This window comes from Polistes fuscatus, unplaced genomic scaffold, assembly GCF_010416935.1.
Source record: "Polistes fuscatus isolate 324 unplaced genomic scaffold, CU_Pfus_HIC Scaffold26, whole genome shotgun sequence".
Classification (NCBI taxonomy): Eukaryota; Metazoa; Arthropoda; class Insecta; order Hymenoptera; family Vespidae; genus Polistes; species Polistes fuscatus.
Window position 1 is genome coordinate 1,432,266 of NW_025113103.1, and position 22,327 is coordinate 1,454,592.

The 22,327-nt window shown below is 27.3% G+C and overlaps 1 protein-coding gene across 4 annotated transcripts in view; it reads right to left on the minus strand.

Moving 5' to 3' along the window:
• Nucleotides 1-2,783: 2,783 nt before the first annotated feature.
• Nucleotides 2,784-22,327, minus strand: part of LOC122518802 (elongation of very long chain fatty acids protein AAEL008004-like) — a 32,974-nt gene continuing 13,430 nt past the window's right edge. Inside the window, exons 1-8 of one of the 4 annotated variants that reach the window (XM_043637902.1) lie at nt 22,047-22,278; nt 10,516-10,642; nt 7,841-8,031; nt 6,615-6,695; nt 5,746-5,829; nt 3,794-3,850; nt 3,608-3,713; nt 2,784-3,292 (exon numbers count right to left, since the gene is read on the minus strand). In XM_043637902.1, the coding sequence (XP_043493837.1) occupies nt 2,811-3,292; nt 3,608-3,713; nt 3,794-3,850; nt 5,746-5,829; nt 6,615-6,695; nt 7,841-8,031; nt 10,516-10,573 (1,059 nt within the window). In that variant the 5' untranslated portion in view covers nt 10,574-10,642; nt 22,047-22,278 and the 3' untranslated portion in view covers nt 2,784-2,810. Of the gene's footprint in view, nt 3,293-3,607; nt 3,714-3,793; nt 3,851-5,745; nt 5,830-6,614; nt 6,696-7,840; nt 8,032-10,515; nt 10,644-22,046; nt 22,279-22,327 lie in introns of those variants that run through there. The other 3 variants (XM_043637905.1, XM_043637904.1, XM_043637903.1) reach the window with 3 other exon arrangements.

Sequence of the window (22,327 nt, forward strand, 5' to 3'; positions counted from 1 at the left end):
TTTTTTCTCTTTCTTTCTTTCCAATTAAAAATGTTCATCTCTTACAAAGAGATCTCGTAACAGAAAGGGAAGGACGATCAAATTATCGTTTCCGAGACAAAGAGAAAAAAAGAAATTAATATATATATATATGTAATAATATAAAGCTATCTTTTTAAAAAAGATATTATTTTAGAGGACGTATATCATCGAAGGATCGTTTATGTACATAGCCGCAAATATATATAAAACAATATTTCTTTGATCTCGACACAAATGTTACCACCTGTATACACAAATGTATGCCACGCGCCGCACATTTAATTACAATTATACAATTATTGTGTGTGCATTTATTGACAATTTCTAGAGATTCTTTTATTCTCGAGGAAAAAAAAAAAAAAAAAAAGAAGAAAAATAAAACAAACCAACTGCGTAATCATTTTAACCACCCCTTCCCCCGACGGCCTCCTCCTCCTCCTCCTCCACCCCTTATTCGTTCTCATACACATAATCGTTCTTATTAATGGCGTATTGGTATACCGTATAATATATCTCGATCTCTTTCTAGATAATACAAAACTAATCTATCTATATACACACGGCTGGTTACGATAGAGACATCCAAAGCGAGCGAAATTAGTGGTCGCAATTAAAATGTCAGGCGAATTCAAATGAAATTCAAAAATGTCGAATGGATTTGATGGACGACGAAAAATAACCCAGGAAGTTAATAGGGTTGCTATTCGTGTCCTTGAAATCTATATATATATGTAAATGAGGAAAGAAGAAAAAAAAATAAGAGAAAAAAAAGGAAAAGTCATCGAGACCACGGTTTCCTTCGCTTTGCGCGACGTCACGAACATTCACACACACTTAGGCAGGCAGGCAGGTAGGTAGGCAGGTAGATAGCAGACAGGTAGGTAGGTAGGCAGGCACGCATTCTTTTACCACACTGCTACAATTTACGATTTACAATATTTTGTTTTTTCTTTTTTTTCCTCATCATCATCATCATCGTTATAACACATTACTGCCCGTTTATTATTATATACAATATTTAAACGCATCATGAGCTCGTCTCTCTCTCTCTCTCTCTCTCTCTCTTTTTATGTATATACATATATATATACCACTTTTAAACTTTTAAACGATAACTATTATTATTCTTTCGAATTTATTCAACACTCGGGGGGTAAACACAATTGTCGAATAATATAATATTTTAAACGTAATCACATTAAAAAAATCATCTCTATTGTGGAATGCAACGAGGAAGAAACACGGAATTCAAATATAAAACGATATTCAATATGAGAAAGTTAAACGATTTCTTCTTAAGAGAACGAAGAAGTACACTTTTCTTTTTCCAATCGTCACGATTCCTTTAAATAGCCAGAGGTATTTGCGGTAAAATATTCCCGAGAGATACGGAAACGCGCGCGCGTATCTCTATTCATCTTTTTTTTTAAATAATACATCCAATTAATTATTATCATTTTCATTGTGAAAGAGAGGAAGAATGGAGATATTATTATTATTATTATTATTATTATTATTATTATTATTATTATTATTATTATTATTATTATTATTATTATTATTATCGCAACAACAAAATCGTTTTTATCGATTTATAAAATTGATGAATTTTATTTGATTTTTGAGTGGCTTCTCTTTCTTTCTCTTATCTTTTTTTTTTTTTTGGTTTTTCTTTTCTTTTTTTTCTTTTTTTCTTTTTTTTCTTTTTACCGACGATGTAAATATAATAATAACGGTACACACACACACACACGATAGCCCAGCAGCATAAGAAGAAGAAGAAGAAGAAGAAGAAAAGAAGAAGAAAAAAGATTTATCCTTCATAAATCTTTCTTTTTTTTTTTCAATGAACTCTTTGGGGCATCACGCCGAGATTAAAATTGTTCTAATTTTCGTATGCACCGAAATATTACATCCATGCGTAATACAATTTTACATATGCTCGAAATATTGCAACAGCTGCACGCGCATAGGCATGGTGGGGGGAACAACTATTTGAGTGGTCCCCCCCCCCCATCCTATAAACAACAAATTTAATCTATTACTATTTTTGTTTGTTTTTTCTTTTCTTTTCTTTCTTTTTTTTTTTCTTTTATATTTTTACACGTCACGCGATAATTTTATTATTAAAAAATATACCAAATATTTTTTTGGTTTTCATTTAAAACGCAAAATCAAATTTTCCATACGCAAACTTAGGTCTATTTTATTATCATAATCTTGTACCGCAAAGAGTTAAAGATATAAGAATGGAAAAAGAAGAATAAGAATAAGAAAAAGAAAAAGAAGAAAAAGAAATACAGGAAATACATGGAAGCTTGTGTTTTGTCGGCTTAATCAAAATTAGATTTTTCTATATTTTATAGAAAAATTTATCTAAGAGGAAGATCATAAGGAATATTAGGAATAATAATATGGGAAGAAAGATTGAGAGAGATAGAACGATAAGGGAGGGGGTCATGAAAACAATAAAAATAAAAATAAAAACAATAATAATAATAATAATAATAATAAAAATAAAAAAGAATGTAACGTTAAGTGAGGAAGATATAATAGTACGACTCCCACGTTTGAGATTGTGGTGGTAATGGTGGTGGTGGTGATGGTGGTGGGGGGGTAGAATGCATTCTTTTAACGAGCTCTCGATGCGAGTAATATCTAAAGGCATTTGGTGACAAAGAAGAAGAAGAAAAAGAAGAAGAAGAGGAAGATGAAGAAGAAGAAGAAGAAGAGGAAGAATAATAGAAGAAATAACAACCCCGAAAAGAACGATGATATTCTTGCATGGGTCACTCTTTCAATACGTAACCCTTTCTAAAATTAAATTCCCTAGCCGCTAAACTTTCACCCTTAACGTAATAATCCGCAGCATCCCTTCTTATCGTTCCGTTGGTGTCGGTATTCCCATTCGTGATAACCCCATTTGTTTTTCCATTCGCAATGGCGTCGTTTCTCGCCGCCATTGCCGCTTTATTAGCTGCTTTCTTTTGTTGATAATTTTGTTGATAAAACTCGTTGAAGAGGAAGAAGAACATTACTGCGTGCATGCCGATCCACCATACGAAAGCTTTTGGATAATCGCAATCGATGAAGAGCAGTTGGAAGGCGTGTACCATTATTGCTATGAATTGAATCATTTGGAATGCGGTTAGGTACTTTTTCCACCAAAGGTAGGGCTGAATTTTTGGCCCTAATGCGGCTAGCAGGTAATACGTGTACATTATAATATGTACGAAAGTGTTTAATAGTCCAAAGAATGTTGAGTGACCACCTGAAAAACAATAATTTATATTAGTCTTATATATTTTTTTATTTTTATATTTTATATATTATATTATATTTTATATATATAAATAATATGTATAAAAATTAATATAATTTAATTAATTATTTAATTATTTAAATATAAAATATTATATTTAATATATATAATATAATATAATAAAATATATAATATAATAATAATAATATAATAATAATAAAAATAAAATATATAAATAATAATATAATATAATATAAAATATATGTAAAAACATTTAATTTTCTTTCTTTCATAGACACACACACACTTTCTCTTTTGACATACCAGGAGTAAATTTAACGCCAAACCATACGGACATTGGCATACAACCATGATGAATAACGTGAAGCGTTGACACATGGTTGTTCTTCTTTCTTAATACAAAAAAGATCTGTAAAATAAGAACATTGTATCATAGAGTTATTAATTTATTCGACGAGATTACTATGATTATGTTGTTTGTTCGCTTACCGTGTCCATAAACTCCGTAAATTTTGAAAAATAATACCACCAACTGGCGTGCACCATCTAAGATCATCGAAAGATTAGTTATATTCTTTTACTTTTTTTTTGTTTTTTTTCTATCGATTATAACAGAAGTGGCCAACAACAACAACAAATTTTCGTTGTCTATTATTTTAATTAATAAATATTAATAAAATATATCTCACGTTGGTTTAATAAACCATCATTTGTTGTTTCAATGGATTAAATAAAACAAAATTTGGCCATTTCTGAATTATAAAAGATTATAAAACAATCTCACAAATGTTTCATTATTTCATAACGATCATTTTTTTGGTTATCCTTGAATCATTTCATTTTGCAATCGTATTACATATTACGATGCAACAAATTCGTCGAGTAATATATTTCTAGAGTCACGTGACGTGTTAACTAAAAAAAAAAATAGAAAAAAATAGAAAAAAATAGAAAAAAATAGAAAAAAAAAAGTAATAAGGCGAGGGGGAGAAAAATTCTACGAACAAACAAAACACAAAGCTTGTCTACTCATACTTCTTCTACTTTTTACGTGATGAAAAGTTATGTTAAAAATGTTACGTGATTATACGATTATATCTAACAAATATTACTACTTTCAATCAACTACTTTTATTAACTACAATTTGATGCTACAAAAACTACTTGTTTATTTATTTATTTATTCATTCATTCATTTTATTCTCTATTCTAAATGTAAATATTAAGTATAGCAATTAATTCGGTATTTAATTAATTAATATTTATTTTGTAAAATCTAATATCGTGTCATTTTTATTATTATTATTATTATTATTCGAAATTCTACGTTATTAAAAGAAAAAAAAAAAAGAAGAAGATATCGATTTAAATGAAATCAAATTGATTAACCCATAGAGCACCGAATTAATTGCTAATTATTAAACGATTTGTTAGTTACATTAACAAGAAGAAAAAAAATAAATTAATTCGTTAACATCGATTTTCAAATTGAAATATTTCATTTCATTCTATCTACCATTAAACAGACAAATATATTTGTTACTGCGATGAATGATTATTAATATTTCTATATTTCTACTATGTAATAAATGTAATTATTGAAAAAAATAATTAACATCGGATAGGAAAATGGATATCAACGTAAAGAATCTAAAATGATTTTATATGCTGATCCACGTTTTATAACACACACATATATATATATAATATAATAAGTATTTCTTAAATTTTTATAATAATTAATTATTATTATTTATTTATTATTATTATTAATATTATAATAATTTATATAATAAATTTATTATAATAATAAATATTTCCTAAAGAGTTAAAATATCCAAAAATAAAAAGAAAAAATAAATTGATATTATTTATAAATTCAGATTATAATATTTAAAGTATTTGGTATTTTTAAAAGTATCCACGTGTAACAAATTACTTAAACTTGTTTCATTAAATTTCATTTTTCAATGTAATAATCAATTTTTTTTCACCCTACTCTGTATATTTATACAATTGTTTTAAATTATATACCAAAAATTATTTAACTAATAATTATATTAAATTATATTAGATATAATATTTAATAATTAATTATTATATAAATATTAATATAATATATTATTTTATAATATATAAATAATTTATATTTTAATATAAATAATATTAAATAATAATTAATTTAAAAAAATTAATATAATAGTTAATATTATATAATAATTATATTAACAAATTATTGGGGTTATCGTATGATAGTGTAAAGTCAACAAATATTTGTCAACAAATTATTTTTCAGTCAATAAATTATTAATAAAGTATTGATTATTTAAATATATATATATATATCAGAATCAGAGAAGTAGAAAAATAGTATAATAGTATAATTTTTGATCAGCATATAAATATTAAGAATGGGTTAATAGGGAGCCAAGACCTCTCACCCTTAATACTTGAGGTCGTTCACTGTAGTCTACTGGTTGACACGTTAGAGAATATTCTCCAGTCAGCCATCCGGACATTCCTATCTGTAACCACAACCGTCAATAGGCCATTTGCCGATCATTCGAGAGAGAGAGAGAGAGAGAGAGAGAGAGAGAGAGAGAAAAGAAATAACAATTCGAACAAATTTTATAACCCGACTTTTAAGAAAGATACACACAAAAGAAAATAAATGGAAAGGATAGAACACAATAAAGATAAAAGAATAATAAAATATAATAATAATGATGATTGTAAATAAATAAAAAGGAAACAAAAATCTTAAAAAGAAATTAATATAAAATAAGCATGTATAAGAAATATGAAATTTCTTTAAAATTGATTGAGAGAAATGAAAGGTATATAGGGGGAGGGGGTATGGGGGGTCGGGAATGAGGAGAAAAAGCAGCATCCATTTTTCATTATTGTCCCCCTTTTTTTCTTTCCGTTCGTACCTTTTCCTCTTACTCCACTACCTACGAAATTACAAAGATGTAATGTTAAAGAGAAAATGCAAATAGTGTGTCTGTGTGTGTGTTTGTTTGTTTGTTTGTTTGTGTGTAAACAAAATAATAGAAAATGCAACCGCATCATCCAAAAGTCCCCGTCAGCCAAGCGCATACTCGGATGAGAACCAATGAGAAACTACTACTGTTATCTACAACGATGCATTCATTATTTTCTATACAGTTTTCTGCAGTGTGATATCACTCGTTGGAAATATTTTATTTTTCACTTTTTTTGTAAAAAAAAAAAAAAAGAAAAAAAAAGAAAAAAAGATTGTCTCTTCTTCACGTAAATTTAACATCGCTGATTGGATGGATAAACTTACCTTAATTGCAGTCGGGCTGTTCGAATAGTCCACCGGTTGACAACGGAAACTATAGTGGCCCCACCATCCACCCATCAGACACTGTATTTCCAAAATAAACGAAATTATGCCGTTCTAACTTATTAATCCTTATCACTCCAACAACTAAACTGATAGCAGTATCCACTGTATTTTCCAATTTTTATTATTATTATATATATTTCTTATATTATATAATTTAATAAATACTGTATAAAAAAAGTATATATAAAAAGTAAATTAAATTAAAATTATATTATTATTATTATTATTATTATTATTATATATATATTATATTATATAATTTAATAAATACTGTATAAAAAAGTATATAATAAAATGTAAAATTAAAATTAATAATTATATATTATTATTATTATTATTATTATTATTATTATTATTATTATAATATAATATACATTATATTATATAATTTAATAAATACTGTATAAAAAAGTATATAATAAAATGTAAAATTAAAATTAAAAATTATTCTTATTATTATTATTATTATTTTATAATATATATATATTTATATATAATTTAATAAATACTGTATAAAAAAGTATATAATCAAAAGTAAAATTTAGTATTAGATCATTAAATACGAAATATCTGATTACTAATTGATACTAGGAATAATCAAGACATTTCATGATTAATGATCTATGAAAAAGAAAAAAAGAAAAACGGAGAAAAAATTCGTCTGCAGTTGGCCAACGATAATAAATAATTCTGTAAAATTCTTGGAGTGATTAGGGTTAATTCTTACGGTAGAACGTACACAACACTCGGCTGCTAGAGATTGATTTCTGTATAAAATGTGCTTGTGCACGCGTGTGTCTCTTTTCGAATTTTTAAATCAGATCGATGATATAATTAAACCATCGCAACGATGAACACGCGACACCTCGGTTTCTGGAGGGGGGCGTGAGGGGGGCGGGGGTTTTAGCGGTACTTTTTATTGTTTTTTTTTTTTTTTTTTTGCCTGTCTTACAAACTTTTCGAACAACAAATGATGAAATGGATGAAAAGAATTTCGATATATACACATACACACGAGTATTTTCGAGAATGAAGAAAACAAAAAATAAAAAAGAAATAAATAAGCAGGGAAAGGTAAGGGGGAGAAAAAAATGAGGTAAAAAAACGAAACCCTCGAAAAAAGAAAAGAAAAAAAAAAAAGAATAGAAAAACACACAGCTTACCTCGTGGAATAGCCACGTCGAGAAGATCACTTGGAATAAATTATAAAATATTAGAACGTTCGTCAATTGAAATGGCTTTCGATTTTCCATCAGTTTTGGTCCCAAAACTTTCACGATGTATACGTATGCGAGACATATGAATAGCGTGGGAAATGGTGACTTCATCAACAGCCAATTTGTCGTTCGTGTGTCTAGAAAAAAAAATATAAAAATAAAAATAAAATAAAAAAAACCAATTAATCAACACATCTATAAATTTAATATATTAAATAAATAATATTTATAGTATATAAAATAGAGTATTATTATACTATTATATGTGTGTGTGTGTGTGTCAATTTGTCGTTCGTGTGTCTAGAAAAAAAAATAAAAATAAAAAATAAAAAAAAAACCAATTAGTCAACACATCTATAAATTTAATATATTAAATAAATAATATTTATAGTATATAAAATAGATTATTTATACTATATTGTGTGTGTGTCAATTTGTCGTTCGTGTGTCTAGAAAAAAAAATAAAAAATAAAAAATAAAATAAAATAAAAAAAACCAGTTAATCAACACGACATTTATAATTTATATATTAAATAAATATATTATAGTATATAAAATAGAGTATTATTATACTACTATATATGTGTGTGTGTGTCAATTTATCGTTCGTGTGTCTAGAAAAAAATTATAAAAAAAAAATAAATAAATAAAAAAACCATTAATCAACACGACATCAATAAATTTAATATATTAAATAAATAATATTTATAGTATATAAAATAGAGTATTATTATACTATTATATGTGTGTGTGTGTCAATTGTCGTTCGTGTGTCTAGAAAAAAAATATAAAAAAAATAAAAAAAAACCAATTAATCAACACATCTATAAATTTAATATATTAAATAAATAATATTTATAGTATATAAAATAGAGTATTATTATACTATTATATATACGCGGTGTGTGCGTGTGCGTGTGTGCGTAATTGATAATATATTTATAACCGTATAATTATTTTCCTTATAACCAACCCCCTTTTGAACGTTTTACGTTGCATATTCATAGCACGTTTCCTTGATGCATTGCGTTTCCTGCCTGTCCTGTCATCGAAATCACTCGACTCGTTTAGATACTAACTAATAAGTATATGAAGATATTCGACACGATAATTGCTTACAACTCAATAACGTCACTCGAATGATCTTTCATCATTTTTCTTTTTCTTTTTTTATTTATTTATGTTTAACAACTAATACAACTGCGTTGTTAATAATAATTAATGATTAGATTGTTGTACTTTAAGAACGTCGCGTTAATGCAAAATCGTATTTATTATTCATTAGTTTTTTATATATATATATATAAATGTTTTTTTTTTTTTACACTTGTATTTTAGTATCTTTATTTTATTTCGTTTTTTGTTTTGTTTTTTTTTCTTTCCTCCTCGTTTCGATACAACGTGTATTATGTTTGTGAGTTAGCATTTACTTAACGGAAATACGTGTCACAGTAGCGGTAATTGACACGTCTTTTATAATCTTTGAATACATTTTTATACAAATATCTAAATATATATATATATATGTACGATGATAGTTGATACTTCGAATCGTTAAAAAAATAAAAGAAAAAAAAAAAAAAAAAAACAGAAAATTATTGACTGATTATCCAATTGTTCGGATGGCAAATTACCATGAGACGAACACGATTATTCTTGTCTAGTATTCGTTGGAATGCGTATTTTATATGCTACGTGCAAATAAATTGTTTAAACAAAAAAAAAAAAATAAAAAAAAAATATAAAAGACGAATTAAACGAGATATATTTATAAGTGTAGATCGAGGGGGGGGGGAAGAACCATCGATTTTTACGAGATTATAAAATGTGAAGGACATAATAAAACGTGATTTTAAGTTCGTTTTAATGGATCTCAAATCTTCTTATTTTCGATTAAATTAATCAATTTAACGCGAAAAAGAAATTTCCATAATGGGTGTATAGTCAACGAAGATAACAAAAAATAAATTATCATTGTTATTCGTGGAATCGATTTAAACAAATTATTCTTCAAATCGAATATAATACTAACGACAATATAACGATCATGGTCAAACATCGAATATTTCGTAGATAAATTAATATTTTATGGATTTAAAAAAAGTAAAAAAGAGATTGTTTATTCTATATTTAATTAGGGTAAATAAAAAGTTTATTTTTCAATGTAAATTTAACTAAAACAACAATCCAAATCTATTTCATTTTTTTCTTTTTGCACTTTTAGTGCGCAGTTTCAAAGTACAATTTCAAGGCAAAGAAATAAAAAACCTTGTACGAACTTGAACTTTGGTTCTACCTTAATAGGATTGAGAGACCCAAAAAAAAAAAAAGAACCAAACGTTGATTGGATAATCATAAGAGAGAGAAAGAGAGAGAGAGAGAAAAAAGAGAGAAAAAAAATGGACAGAGAAAGGAACGATCAATGGGTTTCCGGGTCTCGTTCTCGAAGAAATGACCTTGAATATCTGACGATACCTCCTCATTCTCCCTCTCCTCATTCTCCTCTTCTTTCATGGTTTTACGATACGTATTGCAAGTTAAATATCTCTTGTGAAATAAATACATGTGTGTGTGTGTGTGTGTGTGTGTGTTAAATGAAACGGGTTCAAGCGCGTACGCACCTGCGTGTTTGTCCAAGATCTCGTGGAACCGGTCCACGTATTGCATTATAATCGACATTTTGTTTAAGGACGAGGACGGACAACTTCGTCCTGGGAACCCAGAACAAAGGCTCGGCACGTATCCTTTCTGAAACGAAAGAAATACATTTATCGTGAATAAATGTAGAAAATAATCAAGCAAACAAAATGACTAATTGATGTATTTATGTATTCTTTGCAGTTATAGGATTGTAATATTAATTTATTGTACATATATATATATATATATTCTATGGGAAATATAGTAAAAGTGTACGAATCACTCTCCTATCGTATTTGTTAGGAAAATTATTTACTTATAATTAATATTTTATAATATTATAATAGACTTAATATATAGTAGATTAATATGTCATAGAATTAATATATTATAATATTAAATTACTGTAAATTTATGTATATATATATTCTATGGGAAATTAGTAAAGTGTACGAATCACTCCTCGTATCGTATTTGTTTAGGAAAATTATTTACCTATAATTAATATTTTATAATATTGTAATAGAATTAATATATTATTATATTAAATTACTGTAAATTTATGTATATATATTCTATGGGAAATATAGTAAAAGTGTGCTAATCACTCTCGTATCGTATTTGTTAGGAAAATTATTTACCTATAATTAATATTTTATAATATTGTAATAGAATTAATATATTATAATATTAAATTACTGTAAATTTATGTATATATATTCTATGGGAAATATAGTAAAAGTGTGCTAATCACTCTCGTATCGTATTTGTGTTAGGAAAATTATTTACCTACAATGAATATTTTATAATATTATAATAGAATTAATATATAATAGATTAATATGTAATAGAATTAATATATTGTAATATTAAATTACTGTAAATTTATGTATATATATTCTATGGGGAAATATAATAAAAGTATGCGAACCCACTGATTGTATTAGAAAAATTCATTTGAAACATTACATACCAACGAATTTTGTTTCGATTTACGACTATTTATTACCTATTAATTTTTTTTTATTTAACAAGGTAAGTATCAACGAAAGAAGATTTCTAATTCAAATAATAAAAATAAGAATCGCGTGTTCTCGAAGATCGCTATATTTCTTTTAATTTCGATTATTTTCCAAGCGTAACATTTTCTTATTCCACCTGATGGGATAACACGGAATTTTCTAGCAGGAAAATTCTTTTATTTCTCTCTCTCTCTGTCCTCTCTCTCTCTGATCTCCTCTCTCTCTGTTTCTCTAGGAAAACGTTATTCCTTAACACGAGACTAAGTTTCGCGTTCTAAAGAATTCTTTACGACAACTTCGACTTATGAACGTTTGATTCTTCTTACAAGCAGTGGTACGATTATGTATATACATACACACACATATACACATATGCATATATATATATATACACACGAGAGCTTACGATCGTATTGCATAACATCCGCCCATAGACGAGAAATTAGATGTGAGAAAACGGAATACATAGAAAACTTTATTTCTCGAATTATGTATCGAAAATATGATGCATTCGTTCCAAAGATATTTCTATTTTTTTTTTTTTTTTACATTCACAAACCGTACAACAATCTCGATAATTTCATTAATTATCATCCGATCAATTTTTCTATCTTTCAATTCGGTATACAGGAAGTTATAAAATCGACCATGAAACCAAAATGACCTCGAAGCTTCCTATTGCATATTATAGCCCACACACGAACGCACGCGCGCGCGCACGCACGCATTTTATTTTCTACATTAATTATCGTACGCTAGTTGTTTATGAATCGATAATAAACAGCAGGTACGTATTCTTGATTAATTCTTATCTATTAAACATGCTTCTTTTTTCTTTATTCATTATTCTATTCGTCGAATTGTAACGTTACCATGAATTAATAAAATTATTCGAATTTCTAAATACAAAATGTTTTACATATACAGCAGAAAGTAAACAACAGGTACCTGATGTATTCTTGATTAGTTCTTATCTTTTAAACATTTTTATTTTTTCCTATTCATTATTTTATTCGTCGAATTGTAACTATTAATCTGTACTAATTGATCGAATTTTTGGAATTTCTAAATATAAAATGTTTTACATATACAGCAGACTGTAAACAACAGGTACCTGATGTATTCTTCATTAATTCTTATCTTTTAAACATTTTTATTTTTTGCTATTCATTATTTTATTCGTCGAATTGTAACGTTACTATGAATTAATCGAATTATTGGAATATCTAAATACAAAATGTTTTTCAAATACAGCAGACTGTAAACAATAGGTACCTGATGTATTCTTGATTAATTCTTATCTTTTAAACATTTTTATTTTTTGCTATTCATTATTTTATTCGTCGAATTGTAACGTTACTATGAATTAATCGAATTATTGGAATATCTAAATATAAAATGTTTTACATATACAGCAGAAAGTAAACAACAAATACCTGATGTATTCTTGATTAATTCTTATCTTTTAAACATTTTTATTTTTTGCTATTCATTATTTTATTCGTCGAATTGTAACGTTACTATGAATTAAACGAATTATTGGAATATCTAAATACAAAATGTTTTACAAATACAGCAGACTGTAAACAATAGGTACCTGATGTATTCTTCATTAATTCTTATCTTTTAAACATTTTTATTTTTTGCTATTCATTATTTTATTCGTCGAATTGTAACGTTACTATGAATTAAACGAATTATTGGAATATCTAAATACAAAATGTTTTACAAATACAGCAGACTGTAAACAATAGGTACCTGATGTATTCTGATTAATTCTTATCTTTCAAACATTTTTATTTTTTGCTATTCATTATTTTATTCGTCGAATTGTAACGTTACTATGAATTAATCGAATTATTGGAATATTTAAATACAAAATGTTTTCAAATACAGCAGACTGTAAACAATAGGTACCTGATGTATTCTTCATTAATTCTTATCTTTTAAACATTTTTATTTTTTGCTATTCATTATTTTATTCGTCGAATTATAACGTTACTATGAATTAATCGAATTATTGGAATATCTAAATATACATATGTATATCTATTAACACGAATAATGTAAGTGAGATTTATTTTAAGCGATGACAATAATATTGTCCAACTGCAGATAGAAATCGTTTGTATCGTGTGTACACTAAACTCACGTGTATATATACATACATATATATATATATGTGTGTGTGTGTGTGTATGATCAGAAAGTATCGCAACCGATCATTTTGCTCGCTTGCAAAACAAAAACTTGAAAACGCGTCGAGCAAACAAAATACCTTAAGAATATGTTGCGAAAAGTGTATACATTATAACGGGTCCGAGGACTGAAAACGGGCCATGGCTTTTACGCGTTCATGCGCGCGCGTGCGCGCGCGGGCAGACCAACACGTGGATACTTGTATCGTCTATCTGTCTGTCTGTCTGTCTTTCTGCTACGTATCTATCTGTATCTGTTTGTATTTCTCGCGATGGTGCGCGCGAGCGCAAACCACCACGCGTGTGTGGGCGTGTACGTACATTGCAAAAGAGTAAGAGAGAGAGAGAGAGAGGATTGTCATTGCGTAAGAAAATCATTCGTCGTTACTCGTTTTACTATACTTATGTATATGTGTTCTATGAAACTATTCATGAACCTAATACAATTTTATTTTTTATCATTTTATTTCAATCGTTCGATAATTATTTACGCTAAACACAGTACAAAGTATCGTAATAGATAAGTATAAACGTTTTCATTATACAAATTTTTGTATTATATATATACATGTAACATGTAATTATGTAAAATATATATACATAGTAATACCAATATAATCATGAATAAATAACGAAATAATATAATTAAATAATATTATTTCAAATGATTAGTTTTAATAATAAAGAAGAAAAAATAAAATTTTCACTAACAAATAATATACTTATACAGTAATATACAGTATATACTTGTGTTCTTTGCTTTATTATAAGTAAGATTAGTATATATATAATATAATACTAATAGAATCATTAATAAATATAACGAAATAATCTAATAAAATAATATTATTCCAAATGATTAGTTTTAATAATAAAAAAGTAAAAAATAAAATTTTCATTAACAAATATATACTTATACAGTAATATACAGGTATATACGTTTGTGTCTTTTGGTTATTAGAAGATAAGATTAGGATATATATATAATAGACCAATATAATCATAATAAATAACGAAAAATAATCTAATTAAATAATATTATTTCAAATGATTAGGTTTAATAATAAAAAAGTAAAAATAAAATTTTCATTAACAAATAATAGACTTATAAACAGTAATATACAGTATAGATATATAATAATCACCAATATAATCATTAATAATAACGAAATAATCTAATGAAATAAGTATTCCAATGAGATTAGTTTTTAATATAAAGAAGAAAAAAATAAATTTTCATTAATAAATAATATACTTATACAGTAATATACAGTAATATATAGTATAATAATACCAGATATCAATTAATAATAACGAAATAATCTAATAAAATAATATTATTTCAAATGATTAGTTGTAATAATAATGAAGAAAAAATAAAATTTTCATTAACAAATAATATACTTATACAGTAATATACAGTATATACTTATGTTCTTTTGTTTATTATAAGTAAGATTAATATTCGACTAATGTATTACTTGTTTCTTTCCTTTTTCGTAAAATGGTTTAAAAATTCGACGAGATTTAAACGAGCCATATGTGACCGGTTGTAGGAAAGCAATTGAGTTCACTTTAAACTTAAAGATGACAATTAGAGTTTGCATCGAGGCCATACTATATGTGTAATCGTACCTCTAGAAATTGTACGAAGATGATATATACGAACCACAGTAATAATAATTTCAATTCCTTTTACCAATACGATATATCATATTTTAAGATAAGTCTTACGATTCATCTAACACATTCCATAAATTTGTATTCTCGAACGTGGGATTAAAAAAAAAAAAAAAAAAAAAAGGAAAGGAAAGAAATATACTATCAAAATGATACGTATTAAATGTCAAGATGTATGTGTTACACGTTAGACACGTGCGTGCAACGTATCATTAGTATGAAAAAAAAGAATGAAAAAAAATGATAAAAAGATTAAACGAGACAAGTTCGTAATAACGGTGTAACATGCGAACATACGTTACACGTACGTTACACGTACGTTTAACGTACGAGTACACGCGTACACAGATATAGAAAAATATATAATCTACAATCTTACGTTAAATAATAAAACAAAAAAATTTAAAATTATATATTATCGTAGTTGTGACACCTGTACAATTTTCAAATCGGTCAATTCTTACAATGAACAAATTCTGTACAACGATGATAATGCTGCTGCTACTGCTGTTGCTGACGATGATAATGATGATGATGATGATGATGATGATGATGAATATCGAGGACTGGTATGCAACATTGTAGGCTCCGGTAGCTGCAACGGAGAGGAGCGAAAGTGCATAGCTCGGGAGAACTAGTTCTAACACACGAGAGTGAGAGAGAGAGAGAGGAAAAGAAATAGAGAGTGAGTGAGAGTGAGTGAGAATGAGAGTGAGTGAGTGAGTGAGTGAGAGAATGAAAAGAACTCAAAGAGACTTTTACGGGGAATAGTTAGTCTCCTTTGCGCTTGCTAATGCGCACAAGAGCGCACAACGCATGAATGCACACGAGTAACCTAACACACCGTGCTGATGATGCTGCTTTGCTGGTGCCATAAGGCACGGCTAACGTAATTAATGGTACCTCGTGATGCTACGTCGTGACGAGGAAAGAGGAATTCACGACGAGTTGTTTTAATACAAAAAGAAAGAAAGAGAAAGAAAGAGAAAGAGAAAGAGAAAGAAAGAGATAGAGAGAAATAATAACCATTCATTTTTACATAATCATTGTCATATCAGTATTTTCTTTTCTCGCAATTAAAAACGAAGATAGGAAAGATGCGAATAATACGAATTGTATTGTACTTTGTTTTACAAACTTATTGTTTTAAGCATTCTTTCAATACCATTTCGATTCTACCACGAGTATCTTGATGGTAATGTAATATATAATATGAGAACAAAATTATATAATATAAATTCATAAGATTATTATATAAGATTCATAATTTATAATAATAATATATAAATTATATAATATGATTAACTAATAATACTGTAATATATGTTCTAATAACATTGATTACTATACTATGATCTCATTGAGAGGGTTTAATATTATAATAAATGAAAATAAATGCAAATGAAAAAAAAGATAAGATTTCTAAAAGGTTTTCGATTCTACTATAATCCTATACAAAATAATTGTGTTTATTAACGTAAACTAAATACTATAATAAACTACCGTAATATAATACTGTAATATATTTTCCTAATAAATTGATTCTATAACTATGATCTCATTGGGAGGTTTGATAATAATGAAAAAAAAGCAATGAAAAAAAGATAAGATTTTCTAATAGGCACTTTGATTCTACTCTAATCCTATACAAAATAATTTGTTTATTAACGTAAACTAAATACTATAATAAACTACTGTATAATATAATACTGTAATATATTTTCTAATAACATTGATTCTATACTATGATCTCATTGGGAGGTTTGATATTATAATAAATGAAATAAATGCAAATGAAAAAAAAAGATAAGATGTTCTAATAGGCATTTGAATTCTACTCTAATCCTATACAAATTAGTTTTTTGATTAACGCAAAACTAAATACTATAATAAACTACTGTATAATTAATACTGTAATATATTTTCTAATAACATTGATTACTATACTATGATCTCATTGGGAGGTTTGATAAATAAATGAAAATAAATGCAAATGAAAAAAAAGATAAGATTTTCTAATAGGCACTTTGATTCTACTCTAATCCTATACAAAATAATTTTGTTATTAACGTAAACTAAATACTATAATAAACTATATATAAACTATATAATAGTAATATAATATATATAATATATATAATAATATAAAACGATATAATAGAACGATATAATAATAAATATATATAAACTATATAAAATAATAGATAAATAACTAATATAAAAAAGAAAAAAAAAATATAATACAATAAACTAATATAAATCTATATCATATTAAATGAAATAATATATAATAAATATATAATATAAGAAGAATGAATATATAATAATGAAAATAAATATATAATAAATGAAAATAAAAGTACACAACAATAAATAAAAAAAAAAAAGGAGATAAAAGAAATCGTCGAAGCAAATAAGCGTAGAAAAAAAAAAAAGAAAAAATTGATATGCATTCTTACTCTACGTGAATTGCATTCGTTGGACGCATATATGCGTCCATGGTATGCAAACGGATTAAAGTTTAATAAGCACGTTCTTGTAAAGTTACTCGCGTACGTGGATATAAAACTACTGAAAACTAAGAGACGTAATATGGACGATTATGTGACAAACACTGCCAATTGTCGAGAGAAAGCAAGATTAGATTTGTTTTTCAGAAAATTCACATTAGTACTGTCGCAATTCGTTTCTCGCGTAATAAGTTGAAAAGTTGGCGAGCGGCGGTAACAACGTGTCGCTATAGGGAAGAATTTTCATTCTTTGTTTCTTTCTTCAATTTCTCTCTCTCTCTCTCTCTCTTTCTATTTTTTTTTTATTATTTGTTCACTGTAGGTGTGCATTGTTTTAAAATCGTTGAAAAGCATCAATAATTTTGCAAGTACTGCAGTCTCTTCTTAAATATCCACACACACACACACACAGACACATACACAAAAGAGAAAAAGAAAAAAAGAAAAAATGAAAAACGTCAGATTATTTATCAGCTCCATTATCGCACGTATTTGAAATTATTTTAACGATAGAGTTAATTCGTGCGTTATCGTTATACATTATTGCGATAGCACGTAACAGGTAACTCGCGAAAACGATCCCCCTCATCGTTGGATACGATTAGAATAATATTGTTTTATGAAAATAACACGCCAAATTAAAGAGAAAACAACAATACAAAAACACTGCGTTACCCTTTCATTTCCCCCAATTTACCTCACCCCTAATTCGAAATCAGAGATTAAAAATTGTATTTGATTGTATTTGATTTTAATAAATATTAAAAATAAATAAAAATTGTATATGATTTGAATTAAAAATGATGTCGTTTCCCCCCCCACCCCCTGTTGAGTGATTGGACGATTGCATCGATTAGATTATCATTTCGAATTGAAAGGGTCAATTAATCGATGCAAAATACACTTTGTTTGCTTTATTTACTTGAATTTAGCTTTGAAAATCAATTAGATTTCGAGTATATATCGTATTTCGTATTCTAGGCCTCGATTACGTATTTTTATCACGATTATGTACGTTACATACAATGTCAAGATGCTCTAAGGTAAAGAGCCCAGGTAAATAACGTTTTTAAATGTGTAATGCGCGCACACAATCGAGCAGAGTAGACGATCCGATAGAAAGAGAGGGAGTTTAGCGCGTTTCGTCATACTTGAGACATCGTGTGTTTGGTAAAACGTTGTACCAATCGTCTGGTATGGTGTGTAGTAACAGCTCGATTTACGCGACAAGGATGTCACTAGTGTTTTTTAAAAATAAGGTCATACACGATAGATGACGAAACGAGATAGAGTTATATCCTTGCGAAAACAAAATTACATAGTTAAATTCTTTCCTTTCTAGACTTCGTACCTCCCCAACCCCACCACCCCAATCTCGAGCTGATCGAAATAATAACGTCGATTTTTGGCAATGATTCAAATTCTGGCACCAAATCAATGAACGGGCAAGGTTAAATGTTAAAAGTTAAAACCGAAAATTCCATGATTATTATTATTATGGATATTTATATAGATTTATTTATTATTTATATTTAAAATGTTTATTATAAATATTTTCTATAAATAAATTATTTTTCTGTAGAAATTTATTTTGGAAATGTTAATTCTAAAAATAAAAAACCTGTTGAACTTTTGATCAATCCTTAATGCTAATAGCAGTTCGATTAAACAAAAAATATCTGATCGCGAGAAGTGTGTGGTGGTATTTATCTTGTATGAATTACAGTGATCCATATTTTTTGATATTATCCTAACATAAGTTAGTATTGTCCAAGAAGTGGATTATAAAACGTGTAAAGTCATGTTTAAAAGAAACCTTATCAGTTTCCTCTCTCTCTCTCTCTCTCTCAACATTTTATGTCTTTTATCGCGCGTAACAACAGGTCGTTATCCTCGAAAGCAAGCAAGCAAGCAAGCAAGCAAGCAAACAAGCAAACTAAACTAAAGTAAAGTAAAGTAAGTGATCGTGATTTAGTTCTAAAAATAAAAGATTCGCGAATAGAACTGAACGTGAGTCATTGAAAAAAAAAAAAAAAAAAAGAAAAAAAATTAAAGAAAAAAAAGAAAATTCGTGAAAATAATTTTTTTAAAACTAATTATCGATATCTATATCAACAGGTGACGAGTTGTTACTTATGTCAAGAAAAAAAAAAAAAAAGAAAAAAAAAGAAAAAAAAAATTAAAGAAAAAAACAATTCGTAAAAATGATTTTTTTTATCCCACTCCTCCCCCTTCAAAAAATCTAATTATCGAAATATCTAACACGGGTGACGACCTTGTTACTTATGTCAAGAAAAAAAAGAAAAAAAAAAAAGAAAAAAAAAAAAAATTCGTGAAAAATGATCGACTGTGATACTTTTTTTTTTTTTTTTTTTTAAATATTATAATTATATTTTCTCTCTCTTCTCTTTCTTTGCGAAAAAGAAAATAATTTTTTCAACGAAACGTTGGAACATTTAAACGTCTATATTAAAAAAAAAATACACACACGTTAGAAAATATAAACAAAAAGATAATAAGCCGTATAAACGGCCCAAATGAATTATTTCCAAGGCGATACGTTATAATAGATGAAATTAACTTCAAAAAAGATTTATGAGATGGTAAAAGGAAGTTACCGTTTAAGGTGTACGGTCGACCTTGTACCACAACAACGGACGATGACCAACGACGTTTGCTGCTGACAAAATCGTAGAATTAAATCGCGAACTTATAGTCATAAAAAAAAAAAACTAACGGTTTGACGAAGTTTCGTTCGAAAGAAAAAAACAAAAATAAATAAAACAGAGATACCTTTATTTCCTTATCTTATTTTTTTTTTTTTTTTTTTTTTTTTTTTTCTTTATAAATATATTTTTATTTTAAATAATATAAGAATCTCATTTCTTATTTTCGTTTCGTTGTTTCCTTCGCGAATAATTTAAAACGTTCAACAAATTTTTTTACATTCTCATTCCTTCCCCCTTTACTCCCCCCCTCCTCCCTTCAATTCCAAATCATTCTATCGCTCTCTCTCCTTTGCTTATTTAACATTTTCTTGATAATTCATTTCAAATGACATAAATGCGTCGAATAAATTAATCGTCGATTAATTTAAATATAAAAGAAAGAGAAAAGGTGGGTGACAGGGGGTGGGGTGGGTGGGGTGGGAGGAAGGAAGGAAGGAAAAAACCAAAGGGTGACGTTTAAGATTACGTACGTTTATCTTACGAACGAAATAATATACATTTTTTTTTCTTTAATTAATAAACGTTCTCATCGCGCCCCGTAAAAGAAAAATGAAAATAAAAAAAATGCGAATGAGCATTTTAAATTGTGTGTATAAATACGTCTCCCCATTAAGTGCTGTCACGATCATTTTATTATTATTATTATTATTATATTATTTTTTAGTCGTCTTATTCGACTTCTTCTTCTTTCTCTTTCACTCTTCCTTTTTCGTACGGACATATTACGAAACGTGAATTGAACTTATAAATCTAGTTACCCACGTGGTACTGGTGGGTGGGTGGTGGTGGTGGTGCTTGGTTCATTTAAATTCTTCTTCATCGTATATTATACGATAAGTTAAATGAATCATCGTAATTTAGTTTCTAAACGAAATCCTGATCTCACTCATTCTTCAATGAATACAAAAAATATTTCATTCGTGAGAAGATAGAAATAATAATCGAATAAAGGAACTAAACGTGTTAAACACTTTTTTTTCTCTCGTATTAATTGTTCCGAACGAATTTGTTCATTCCATTCCATTTTAATAATAATAATAATTCAAACTAAGTAAACGCGTTAAACATTGTTTCGGTGAGATGTTTCCCCCCCCCCTTTTTGTCACTCTTTCTTTTTATTATTCCTTTTCACGTAATAAGAAGCTAATCGTTTATGAACGTTACGCAATTTTTTTTCGTACAAATTTTTCGAGTGAAATTTTAACAGAAAATTAATTAATTTATTATTATTTTTTTTTTCCGTATCTTCGGATAATCAAATAAATTTCGATAAAATGTAATGTAATCTACACACACACACACAAAACACACATATATAATTAAATGGAAGAAAATTTAATAACAAACGTTAATAATAATTAATTATATCGCTCCAAAATTCTCGAAGAAAGTGCAACGAAGAGAAAGAGAGATCTTGGTATATGCGTAATAGATTGCCGTAATAATGACGATTTTATAAGAACCCGACAACGACGACTCACACACACAATCGTTTTATATTACTCGGCAACACTTTGAAGAACGAGATTAACCGATCGAAAGTGTACGACTTTCTCCGTTCTTTCTTCTCTTCAACTTGAAGTTTCCTCGCTTAGTTCTTCCTCTCTCTCTCTCTCTCTCTTTATTTTCCCGTTATTTCTTCTATATTTTAATT